Source organism: Aplidium turbinatum, chromosome 18, assembly GCF_918807975.1.
Source record: "Aplidium turbinatum chromosome 18, kaAplTurb1.1, whole genome shotgun sequence".
Taxonomy (NCBI): Eukaryota; Metazoa; Chordata; class Ascidiacea; order Aplousobranchia; family Polyclinidae; genus Aplidium; species Aplidium turbinatum.
Window position 1 is genome coordinate 2,747,002 of NC_137489.1, and position 13,234 is coordinate 2,760,235.

A 13,234-nucleotide genomic window follows, 5' to 3' on the forward strand; every position below is an offset into this window, starting at 1 on the left:
GCGGCATCTAGTGAATGGAATATTTCTCCGGCAACAACACTTCAACAGTCGGAAAAATTCACTCTTTTGATCTCAGTAACCGGCCCTGCGTCAAGAGCCTCTACAAAAATGCGAAACTACCATAAATAACCTATCAAGGATTTGTCAGTTCGAGGATAAAGATTCAAAAACTAACGTTCCTTTTTTTGTCTGTTAGGTTCCAAATATCGTGGGAACAATGTAGGAGAAAATTTCGCCTGGCGAAGTTCTGGGCCTTTCGATGTTGCTGATGCAGTGACGGAATGGTATTCTGAAGGGGCAGAATATGATTTTGAAACCACGCAGCTTACACCTCGGACAGGTAAGGGGGCTCATTGGTGAACAACTGTATAAGAACGGAATTTGTTGGCGCGTCCAGTACAATAAACAAGCTATAAACAACAATAGTTTTTTTCTAATTTGTAAGAATTTTAATTTTGAAAAGGTCATAAATTTATTAAAATTTGTTTGATGAAATTCTGCTCTACAACTGCCGGCAGCGACACTTAACTGTTTAGTGTATTAAATGCATAAAATGAGAACAAGTTTAAACCAGAAACTTGGTGATGGACGACAACTCGGGCTTGACTTGATCTACAGTAAGCATTAAAAACCTTATAAGATCCAGAATAGAAGACAAAGTGAGTAGTTAAACTCGGATTGGAATATAGTGTTCTATTCCTGCTCACGTTTTACTTGATCAAAATTATTCGCATAATTGCTTTTTTCAGATCGTTTCACACAAATGGTTTGGGCTGAAACCAGCTTTGTGGGATGTGCAGTGCATAAAGTCAATGCACAGACATATGTAGTCGCTCATTACCTCACCAGAGGGAACATCAAAGACGAGAGAAGCATATTTGCCAACGTTTATCCCTCAATGGATTGTAAGTTATAAATATTCATAAAATTTTAAATGTTTTCAATATTAAAGGTAAATGTTTATACTAAATATTATAATAAAATAATATTAAAAGATTTGTGCAATATTATAAATACAATATACAGTAAATATCAAAATAGTTTAATAAAACTATCCAAATGTTTGTACTATTATAAATATTACAAATGCCAGCCAATATTTGTTCACCAATGGATTGTAAGTTAACTGCAATCAATAATATTTCATTGAAAAATTACACATTTAAAAGCAGTGTTTACATTAGCAAGATATGCATACAAATGTTGGGGATTTCATTCAAACAGTAACGAGCCGAATTTAGTATACTGTTGTTCATAACAGTGCAAACTGATCACTTTGAAAATTTACCAATGCGTCAACAGGTCTGCAATGTTATTTCCATTCTCGTACGTTCAAGCGGTTACATCTATTTTACTTCATAAATTTTCTGCAAAATTTTAAATTTAAGGGACCTGTTTTCTATGATTCATTTTGATCTGCGTACATGAATTTCTTATGTTGGTTTTAATGGAAGTTATAAAACTAATCTAAAGACTTGATAAATAATCTTTAGATGAAGAAGAAAGTGTCTGTCGGAAGCAATGTTCTCTTGGGAGCTGTTTCTCCTACGAAGAGGAGCCAAAGTGCAACTGCATTGGTCAATCCACCGCGAGCCAGCATCCGCAATGCGACGGCCAATGCGTCATAAGATGCTTTCAACCTCTAGGGAATATAAACGCAAATTGGATTGAAACTTGCAACGGGGATTCGACATGCAGGTGTGACGCTGAAGGTTCAGGAGCAACATGCAATTGACCCGAAGGACAATTGAACCGCTACTATTGTAACGTCATCTCTCGAAGAGGGAACACTGAATAAATCCACAACAAACCGCGCTAGAAGAGCTTTCAAGATATTGCAATCGACGTTTATTTCCAAAACTTGAATGAATCTTGGACGAAGGGATCAAGCTGAACGCTGTTTAGAGTTTAACCTTTCTTAACTTAGCAATATACTATAAAGTTTGTCTCAGTGACGCGTTTAGGTTAGATCGCCTCAATGCAGTTGGTGCAGCAGCAGTTCTGCTTAACCAAATGCTTTTTTAGAAGTCTAGAAATCAAAACGTTTTATAATTTCCGAACAAGTTGAAGGACTGTTAAAAGCAATATTAAGATAACGATAACACAACAAGATAACACAAGAAGATAACACAACAAGATAACACAACAAGATAACTTGACATCAATTGAACTAGTCGTACATTTGTCTTGAATTTATAATTATTTGGCAGTGCATCCTATGGATCCGTAATTGGGCCTCTCTCTTGCATCAGCTTGCTGGGCGTGCAGTTGTTCTCTTGCGTTATATTGCCTTTTTCATTATTTTTGCATTTAAGATAACGACTTGCTCTTTTTTACATCAAACATCAATGACTTCATGGGACATTCATGAAGTATTTACAACTATGCTTTTACTTGAACAGGTCATTGCTAGGGCCTGCTTTTAAAGTTTTTGGGATGACCTTAACTGGAATCGAACCCAGACTTAACGACGCTAACCACTTGGTTACCTAGAGGATGCATAAAGACATTATGTCACGATAAAGGCAATGGATGTTTCACACAACTGCACATGGTGGTCGGTTGCATGCTAAGCGGAGATAGCGTTGGTTCAACCCTCCAAAGGGCGCCGGTTCGACACCGCTTAAGAGCATGCGGTTATGTCTTTACCAGGACACCTAATAGTATCCTTGAAGGTGGGCACATTGGCTTACTTGTCTACGTTCTGCTTAATCTAGATCTTTTGCACCATCAGGGTGTGATTCTACACATCTGAGGTGTATTGTCTGACGCCTGTAGTCATGTGATGCGATACAGCATATGAGCGCCATCCGACGTAAAATCAAATTCCCTACCTTTTCAAGCAAATTTATTTTTTTGAAAATCAAGTTGAATTTAAATATACCTTTAACATGATTATTTTCAAGCTATTTTCAACTGTGCATTTTATCCATAGACTTATTTTCTTGTATAAATATAACAATGTATTGCTGTATTGCCAATCTCGTATAAAATTATAGATATGTTGGATTATTGTGACCATGCAAAAAACTGTGGGTAATTTTTAAATAATTACAAGTTACAGCAACAGCATAGTTACCATATGTAACAATGGTTGACATTACTTAAATGGAAACCAGGTATCATACTTTAGTCCTTTATAAAAATATTGTAGTAAAATAAAACTTTCTTGTAAGTTTACACTTTTATTGTAAATGTCAATATTTCGACCAGTTATAAATTAAAGAACCTTTTTTTTTTTTTATATAAATCGTGTTTCTTTAATTAAAAATATCTGTCCTTGACCTAACATTTATCAGTGACTGAGCAAAGGCAGAAATGACGAAAATAACATTTGAAATTGAACTAAAGAATGAAATAGGTTTTTGTTGATAGGCGATTCTTTGAAGCATATTGCAGACAGCTGCTGCACTTCAGCGTACAGACCAAGGCAACTGATTCAGTCATTTTTACATTGATTCAATGCCTGCAGACGATAAATCAATGTAAAAAGGACGGATTTTGTTGCCTCGGGACTAGGTTACCTACGTAATCAATCATTAGACTTGGACTTCATGGTTGGAAGAATACAAAGTTGAAATTGTAACAAAAAAACTAACGATTTTCTGCTTGCAAGAAGTTTACCTAAACAAAAATCGATCTCACTTGAAACTTATGGCCTTTTAACTGACCCTTGAACTTTGTTCAGTAAATAATAGGCTAATACGTAGCAAGGAAATGGCAAAGTAGGCTACAAATAACGTAATTAACGTAATTAAAAAATGCCCAATAAATCTGAATACACTACAGTTTATCTTTCAAGTAGGTTACACAACAAAATGTAACCATGACGGTCTTCAAGTCAAGCAGCCACATAGTCATCACAAATATAGAAATAAATACAACAAAGTGTATGCATAGTCTTTGGTTATACTGTATCTTGAAAGGACATGAACTTTGATGTGTATCACTGAAAGCGTATAACATATTCCATCTTGCTTTTAGCATAATTTTTTCTTTGTTCATTTCCTGAAGTCTTGTCTTCGCTTATTAATTCTCTTCCTTAAATTCGGATTCTACTTTGAGATTGTCAGGTGGTGTAGCATCTGTCTCTTCCTTTTGTTCTTTTGCATCATTTAACTTCTCAGCGTACTTGCTTTTAAAGAACCCAGTCTAGAAAGTAAAAGCGTGCATTTACTTCTAACTATTACATTTCGAACGACAAGCTTTACTGCAAGCTGGGTATGTTAGCTTATAATCAGGGTGGTGTAAACAGCCCCCCCTACCCCCAACCAGGAGACCACTGCTGCCTCATCGTCATCATCGGTTATGCCTGAATAAGGCGTCGGCTACCGTGAGTCTCCACAACGATCGATCGTCCATAGTTCTTATTAGGTTTACGTTTTTCAAGACGGACCATTTAATGTTGAGTCTGTCGACAATTCTTGGCTATTTAAAATGAGGCACAAATACTGCAACACCGTACGTCACACATCGCCGCGTTCACGGCTCTTGCACCCGGGACCCAACCCGTATTCTTTTATATCGTGCTAAATTTTGTGTTGTCATTTGGTTTTGTTTCCTGATGGTTTAAACAGGAACTTCTTTACCAAAATTGTGTTATCAAACTTTAAAATAAAGTATTTTATAAGATTCTATGAATATTTTATGAGATATTTTAGGCAAATTCAATTCAAGCAAAATTCACTTACAAATAGTCGAAAGAAGAAAATTGAAGTATTTCGGACACACAATAAGACAAAACTTGTTACAAAGATCATAGAAGATAAGCGTAACGGTAAAAGAAACGAAGGCAGACCAAGAATAATTTAGACAACAAACATCACAAAATGGACAAAATTAACTTATGAAAGTGCAGTACGCACAGCTCATGGTCGAAAACAATGGCGCATTGTATTCAACCCTCAATACCAGGAAGGAACATAATGATGATGATGATTTTATGAGCAAATCTAAAGTTTGAAATTGATTCCATCACGCCATCTCAACTGTTTTATCTATGCAGCACAACCACGCGAATTGGCACACAGTGACAAGTTTGGCACGTATAAATCCTCATTACGTGATAAGCCTAGTAATTACAGTAACTAAAAGAAGGTGTCAGTGACTAACTTTATATAGAATCGGCATGATTAATCCAATGAGTACCAGAATACCACCAACAACACCTAAAACAATTGGAAGATTATCTTCTACAGGACTCGCATCTTCTTGGGTGGACACGGTTGTAGAAGCCTTCAGAATATACTTTGTATAAATGTTATTTTTTTGTCAAAGGATATTTTCTAAACATTGCATCTGTTATACAAAAAATAAATATACAGTACACTCTAAACACACAGTTTTTTTCAGCAGGCTAGTGTAGCAAGACTGACGACATCCTCTTGACAAACAATGAGAAAAAACACACGATCGCCTGGATTGGCAAAAAAAAGGAAGACGTTCCCTCAGCAGTGGGCCACAGGCTGAAAAGGATGATGATGAATGTAGCAATGAACTAATAGCGTTAGACCTCTGTGTTTTACCGATTTGGCTTGGTATTACAGTAACCTTACATCTTTACATAACCAGGCCATCGGCGAAGGTTAAAGTGCTCATCAGTATGGAGGGCATTGGCGTTTAGTTGTTGGTTTTGAATCTTTATCCTCGGACTGACAAAGCCTTGATAGGTTATTCCTGGTAGTTTCGCATACTTGTAGAGGCTTTCGACTCAGGGCCGGTTACCGAGATTGGCAGAGTGAAGTTTTCCGATTGTTGAAGTGTTGTTGCCGGGGAATTATTCCATTCACTCGGTGCCGCTGAATGGAGAGCAGTCCCTGAAATGCGTTGCTCAAGCGTACACCCCGAGAGTCGAACCAGCGCCGCGTGATCTTGAGCCGGGCGCGTAACCACTGAGCTCAGGGGCGTTGACAGGGGGGTCTAGGTGGTACTTTTGGACCCGGGCCCGGAATATTTGAGGGGCCCGGATTTTAAAAATTCCCCGCGACTTCAAACATAATCAAGATCTTAATATAATCAGATCTGAAGGAATTGCCATCAGAGGTTAAAACTGCTATTTTAGTCGTCAGATGGTAAAGTACCGGGCCCCCTTCTGGGTACTGGGCCCACCATCTCAGGGGGCCTACTAGTAATAGACTTTTGCGTGTCAGTGACAACATGTTTTTTAGCTGCTAAAGTTTACTGTGTGTACTTCCATTGAGAAGATAATTTAGGTCCGGTACCAATGAGATGCTGGGCCTGGGCCCTTATATCAAAATATCTCTAAAATCACCACATTATCTTGGTCGTTATTTTGTGATAGAATTTCAGGGGGCCCACAGTTAATTGACTTTTGCGTTTCAGTAACAATCTGTTTTTTAGTTGTTAAAGTTTACTGCGTGTAGCCTACTTGTTCATTGACAAGATAATTTAGGCCCGGTACCGGTACCAATGAGATGCTGGGCCCTTATACCAAAACATCTCTAAAAACCACATTATCTTAAGTTAAAATGTGACAACATTAGTAAAATTACCTGCATTTGAAATAAAACAGGTTGGTTGCAATTGAATACTTGAAATCAAGACAGGCCCAATTCCTACAAAGGTGTGTTTAAGATAAATGTGTTTTAATTATTTTGGTTGTTTATTTTTTCGTATTTTGTGGTAAAACTTTGGAATTGGCAACTGTTGAACTGAAGCCGCTTTATACACTGGTAGTGGTAGGGTCACCATACTTTGTGTACTACTGTTATAGGTTAAACCACGAAGTAGACAGCTCATTTTAAAATGATTGTCATAAATGGGCAAATTATATAAGACATTTGCATAACTTAATTGCAATGCCTTGTCTAAATTTTGCAAAAGCATAGATTGAAACCTTTCTTTAGCATAAGGTGAAAGCGTTCATGTTTTGTAGGTTAGCTTCTCGTTAGCACAAACTTTAAGAGTCAGGTACGATTGATTTTGAAGTTTGCCAATAAGTAAACAAGACACATGAAATACTTTTTGTAATACTGGACTAGCTTAAAGTATGGTTGGTCTATTGATATCCCATTTAACAATAAAATATTTTTTCTACATCTACCGGTATAACTTGCAAGGTAAAAGTATTTTTTGAAGTGTCAGAAGCTGCATTAAGGCTGTTGCACTTTTAGCTTAACTAACGTTTTGGTTTTACAGGGTGTTTTGTTTTCTTAAGCTTTACTTCAAAGTGAATGTTACTGGTTTACAACCGGTAATCTAGTTCTAGAATGGTGTAACCTTGCTATGTACCAAGATTTCATTCAGCATTTCATAAAGAAGATGTCTTGTTTGATCTACCGACATTCTTGCTTTGAACATTTCAGATAAACAAAACTCTCAAAGAGGAATTCTTTGAAATGGCTGAACATGGAGGTTTGTCAGAACCTAGCAAACTTTGCTTTGCCGTTATGGCAATTGAAATACATTCGTTTACTATGATTAGCAATGGTGCAGACGTGCTGTAAAAGTTTTGCAGATGTTCCAAACAAGGGAATGATTTTCTCCAAGGTCTTTGCATAGTTTTTTTTTTCAAAAGTTATGTTGAGCCAAATGTTAAACCTTGAATGTACCAGAAACCATGAAGCATTTAATGCCATCTTTACCCATGTCTTTAATTGCTGTGGTAAGAACCAGATAAAGTGATCAGCAGGCCACAAGCTTAAGAACGACCACCAAAAGTAAGACAAACAATTCAAAAACTGACCTCAAAGTCAAAGGTCAGCAAGTAATAAGCGAACATTGAGTAGTGTAATAGGTATATAATCAATTAACCTGCCTTTAACTGTAGGCCATAAAAATGTCTGTCTTATTTGTAGCCTATTCCATTTGTGCAGTCATATTTTGTTTATTGCTAAAAAATTGTGAACAGTAAACAAAATAGCATTTCTCATAGATTAATTAGCATTTCATTTTTAGCATTTACAATCCCGCAATTATAAATATCCCTGACTTTATAGAGGTAGCTATCAGCAAGTGTAACCAGCATATTACATTTAGATACCAGTATAATAAGTATTTTATGACAGTTGCCAGTATTTTGTTTGTGATTTCAAATCGTTGCTGCTTTATGTTTCATTTCTTTCATTCCAAGCAAAGATGAAGCTATAACTTGATAGACCTGTGTTTACTATTAGTTATATTTCTGCTGTGTTCTGTACACTGCTGGGTTGATGATTGTTTATGAAGTTATAAAAGTTTAACTAGGTAGTAGTTAGCCGGTATTGTGCAGTAAGCATTATAACATTTCATTAAGCACCAGTAACCTATGAAGGCTTTCTGAGTACTGCAAAGTTGTCAGTGAGTGATGAAGCTGTTAGACCTTACCTAGAAACCTATTAACTAGTGTTACACTGTAAATATTGCTCCGTTTTGTTAAGGATCATAGTAATTTTCTTATGTATGCTGTGATTCCTGTGAAGTAGTTGCAACATGTGATGAAGTTATTAAACTTCATCTACATAAGTCAGCACTTATGCACCATTTCAATAACAACTGTTTTTAGCATGACCAATGGTGTTTGCATATGAAAAAATAATTACATGTAGAAAAGTTAATTCAACAGTTAGATTACAGCAACTGCTGCTCATAATAATTGTGCTTCTTAAATTCAACAACCACAATGTTCCAAAAATAAAGCAATTAATAAAAAAAATGTTTTACTGAAATATAGCATGATTAACAACAGGTTTCTAATAATAGTGTATCTTAGGTAACCAATTATGGTAAATGTATCTTAGGTAACCAATTAGGTAAATGTAGGTAACCAATTTAAAATTCTCATAATTTTGTCAAGTCTTGTCCGATGTAAAAAATTGTATGAACTCAATGTGATAAGCAATAAGCATGTCAAATTTTGATACCAGCTTCTACTGTGTGATATAAGATCTGGGTTGAATGACCCATACGCTTCATGACCGTTGCCAGTAATGTTTAGAAATCGTTAACACTTTTGGCTTTCATTGCAAGCAAAGGTGTAGCTATGACTTGATAGACCTGTGTTTGCTCTTATTTACATTTGTATTGTTTTCTCAACTGGTGAGAAAGTCTAGTGAAGTGAACCACCTTTCCATATCAGTGCAGTTAACATACACACTACATTATCATAAGTCTGCTTGCCAATAAGGGGCTCAAAATTATTTTGGCCCCGGGGGCCCACAAAGGGCTTAACACAGCACTTTACTTCAGCTTTCTGGTGGTCAAATAGCCACTTCAGCCACCAAACAGTAAAGTAAGAATTTAGTTTAGTCTAGTATAGTGATTTCCCTAACCATGAATATTACCCGAAACACGAATTTCAACATAAACAGGTTAATATTTGTTTAAACTCAAACTGAAATGGCACAGGTAAGAAGATTGCTATCCCTGTTTCTGCACTAAAAATTGCATTGCACTGCACTAAAAACTGCACAAAACCGCTTTTCAGATTGCAGCAATCAGCAAATGTTTGATCGAGGCCCAAACACCTTTCCCAAATCAAATTGAAAACTTTCTGACTGTCTGCACTACCTTTGCTGTAAATTCTCTTCTGGTGAGCCTAGAATACTCTAGCGCCATGTGACAAATAAAAGTTCAAAAAAGCAGCCGCTAGATAGAAATAGTAAGTTTTGCGGTTCAAGAAATTTTAAGATTGCGCAAGATTTGTTAAATGACCATGCTTAAACGACATCAATAAAAGTTTGTAAACAACCTTTATTTTCATAACATAGTCGATGAAGGCCGAAGGGGGCCCGAAAATAAATTGGTACCGGGCCCGAGAAATCCTGTCAACGGCCCTGACTGAGCTAACGGGACTGACCTGGTTTCGCTATCCGTATCAACACGCCAGTGATGAGACTTTCAATCCTGTTCCGTAGGCCTACTTTATCTCAGTGGGAGATTACGAAATAGTTAAATATTACCATTTGTTTGATTCAAAGCCTCCACAAGCAAAAAAAAGAGAAAAAAATTATACCTTTGAAGACAAACATAAAATTGCAACAACCAATATTTAATTGAACCATAGGCATACGAAGCCGAGCAACGTTATCAAGCTTAGCATATTTAAAGATTATTATATTTACAAAAACACAAAACTACGCAACAATTAAATATCGAACGTTTTCGACATCACAAAATGTCCTCTTCAGGAATAACATATATACAACTTAACTACATCTGAATAAAATACAATGGTTAACTAAATCTATAAACAGGAAAAGACAAAAACTGCACAGTACTTCTGACTAGCTCAAACTCAACGATAGGCTCCACGAGAATCAAAGTTAACTGCATCAAAAGGTGTTAAACAGACCACATGATATGGTAGAAAGGCAAGGTGCGAAAAAAACTAATTTTAAAATACAGAGAGCAAGAAAGACGAGCCGCAAGCATACAATTGTCTGTTCAACAGTGGATTGTGACGTTTTATGTACAAGGCTTGATGCAAGCCTGACATACATCGGTATGTCAACAAGACATTCATCGACTAGAGCTGGGGAACACCTCAATTTGAATTCTGTACAGAAAAGCGCAATTAAAGATCACATTTTCTAATGTACAGAATGTCAAAACAACGTTTCTATCAAGCAATTTGAGATCATGTCCAGAGGCAGGTCTGAGTATCAAACTAAAATCTTGGATTGATTGATTGATTGTTATGGTTTGTTTTATGTCGCTTTACAACATCTAAGGTCTTTTAGCGACAGTCATTATTATAATAGCTATTTAGCACAGTTAGAGCACAACAGGGCATAGTGAAGGGTGCAATACGACACAACACAACATAATACGATACAGTAGTTTAAATACATCATTAGTGGAAAAGAAATTCTTGTAGGAGGTTAGGCCCACGAAAGTCAGGTACTTCTTTGGAATTGCACGCTTGGTGTTACAAACTGAAACAAAATAAGGAAAGCCCAGCCAGCAAATCAATCGCCTTCCACACCGATTCAGTGTCCAAAGACGCTGAATCAATGTAAGAGACGATCGATCTCTGGCTGGGAGCAGACACGACACGGGTGCACTACAGTATAACATGGACGATTACAGTGATTAAAATAATAATTTAAATAAGCTTATTGCAGGAGTTTATAAAAGCCAGCAGATGTGTAGTAGTTGGACGATTTTCAGCAAAATTTTTCACCGATATGTTTATTCCATACTTGCTCAGATTTTGTTCAAGACACTTCCTTTGAGTTGCATATTTACTGCAATGAAATAGAAAATGATTCACAGTCTCAGGGCTCATACATGTGTCGCATAGTCCAGAAGTGTGGCATCCGATCTTGAAGAGGTGTTGGTTTAAACGGCAGTGACCGGTGATGAGTCTAAAGACGGTTGGATGGTCAGGTACTTTGTTTGTTCCTGCACTTTTGGTGTCAGGATATATAGATTTGTAGAGTTGGCCTGTGGTACTGTTTATATAGTGATTATTCCATTTTTGCAGAGCTAGATCTTTGGTGAGGTTTTTGACTTCACTTAGGCTGAGTTTTGTGTTTGCGGAGATGGGGGTAATGGCTGATGTTGGTATTGCTGGTATGGCTCCTGAAGCAAGTTTTGCTAAGAAATCAGCAGTTTCGTTTCCAGGAATGCCTACATGACTAGGAACCCATAAAAACTTTACTTTTGTTGTATTTGATATAATGCTGGAATGAAGCAGAAGTATGTCATTGATTAAGCTGTGTTTTGTCCAGGTTGGATTTGAAATCGTCCGTAGTGCACTTAAGCAGTCGCTAATGATGACCGACTTACTTTGTTTGGTCTCTTTTATCCATATAAGTGCAGCCTTTATTGCAAACAGTTCGGCACTGAACACAGATGCGGATCTATTAATTGTGAAGCAGCGTTTTATTCCATAGCGGTTTACAAAAAAGGAAGATCCGGTTTTCGTGTTGGTCTTGGATCCGTCTGTATATATGTTGAGAAATTCTGAGTAATTTTTTGTGAGGTGCTCAGCGACTATTCCAGAGATGGCATTTGGATGGTCAAGCTGGGAGGTTTCAGTCACAAGGGTGTAGTCAGTTATGGGTATATAGACTTCCCAGGGTGGGATAGATGGTTCTTGGATGAGGTTTACGGTAATATTCGTGTCTATTGTCTCGGTGAGGGAATGGAATGGTTGGTAGTTACTTGTGTTGGTCAAATTTCTTGGCAAACTTTCCTCGAGGATGTCATGTGCTGGGTGGTGTAAAAATGTCAGAATGTGGGCTTTGTAGTTTAGACAAAGTTGCTCGTATCTAAGTGACAAGGGTAATTCATTGCAGTAGTGTTGTAGGTTTGAAATTGGGGTACTTTTCATTGCTCTGGAGCATATTCTTAGAGCTTCATTTTGTAATGTCAGAATTGGTTGGAGTGTGGTTTTGTTTGTGGCAAAATATGCTTCCATACCATATTCAATAACCGATCGTATTATGGCTCTGTAGATGCAAAGCAGTGCTGATTTTCCTGCTCCCCAGTTTGTGCCCTTCAGTACACGAAGGACATTTAGTCTTGATTTGGATTTTTCTGCAACATGTTTAGCATGGATGCTATACTTTCCATTTGACTGAAATGTGATTCCAAGGTATTTGTAGTCTTTTTTGATGGGGATTAACGAATTTTTTATTTCGAGTGTACACGGATCATATTTACGTTTGTTTGTAAACAGCACAACCGCTGATTTGTTTGCGGAGATCTTGAAGCCCCATTTATCACACCAGTCTTTGGTTTTTGAAAAGTCAGATTTGATTATATTAGACAGAGTTGAGATGTCTTCTCCTGTTTTCCAAAAACAGAAGTCATCTGCAAAAAGTGCTGTAGAAGAGGTAATTAAGTTTGGTAAATCGTTGATCGCTACGTTGAATAGTAATGGACTAATAACGCTGCCTTGAGGAATTCCGTTTTCTAGTTTTCTTGTGGTAGATAAAGCTTTGACAACCTTGACTTGAAAAGTACGATTTGACAGGAAAGATTTGATCCAAGATAGCATGGCTCCTTTGATCCCTAGGTCATATAGTTTTAGGAGGACTGCGTCGTGATAGACCATATCATAAGCTTTCTCAAGGTCAAGAAATACAGTTTGTACTGATTCACCGCAAGATAAGGATTTTTGGATGGTGTCGTGGAGTCTGATAATATGATCTGTCGTTCGACGTCTTTTTCTGAATCCAGACTGTTGAAGATGGAGTAGATTGTTTTGTTCTAGATACCATCTGAGGCGATTAGTTACTATTTTCTCCATAGTTTTGCAAAGGGTGCTGGTTAAAGAAATTGGTCT

General features: G+C 37.0%; 1 protein-coding gene across 2 annotated transcripts in view; it reads right to left on the bottom strand.

Moving 5' to 3' along the window:
* Window positions 1-2,831: 2,831 nt before the first annotated feature.
* LOC145787447 (integrin alpha-4-like) overlaps window positions 2,832-13,234 on the bottom strand; it is a 41,233-nt gene continuing 30,830 nt past the window's right edge. The window contains exons 20-21 of one of the 2 annotated variants that reach the window (XM_082599192.1): window positions 5,113-5,235; window positions 2,832-4,152 (exon numbers count right to left, since the gene is read on the bottom strand). In XM_082599192.1, the coding sequence (XP_082455318.1) occupies window positions 4,030-4,152; window positions 5,113-5,235 (246 nt within the window). In that variant the 3' untranslated portion in view covers window positions 2,832-4,029. Of the gene's footprint in view, window positions 4,153-5,112; window positions 5,248-13,234 lie in introns of both variants that reach the window. The other variant, XM_082599191.1, reaches the window with a different exon arrangement.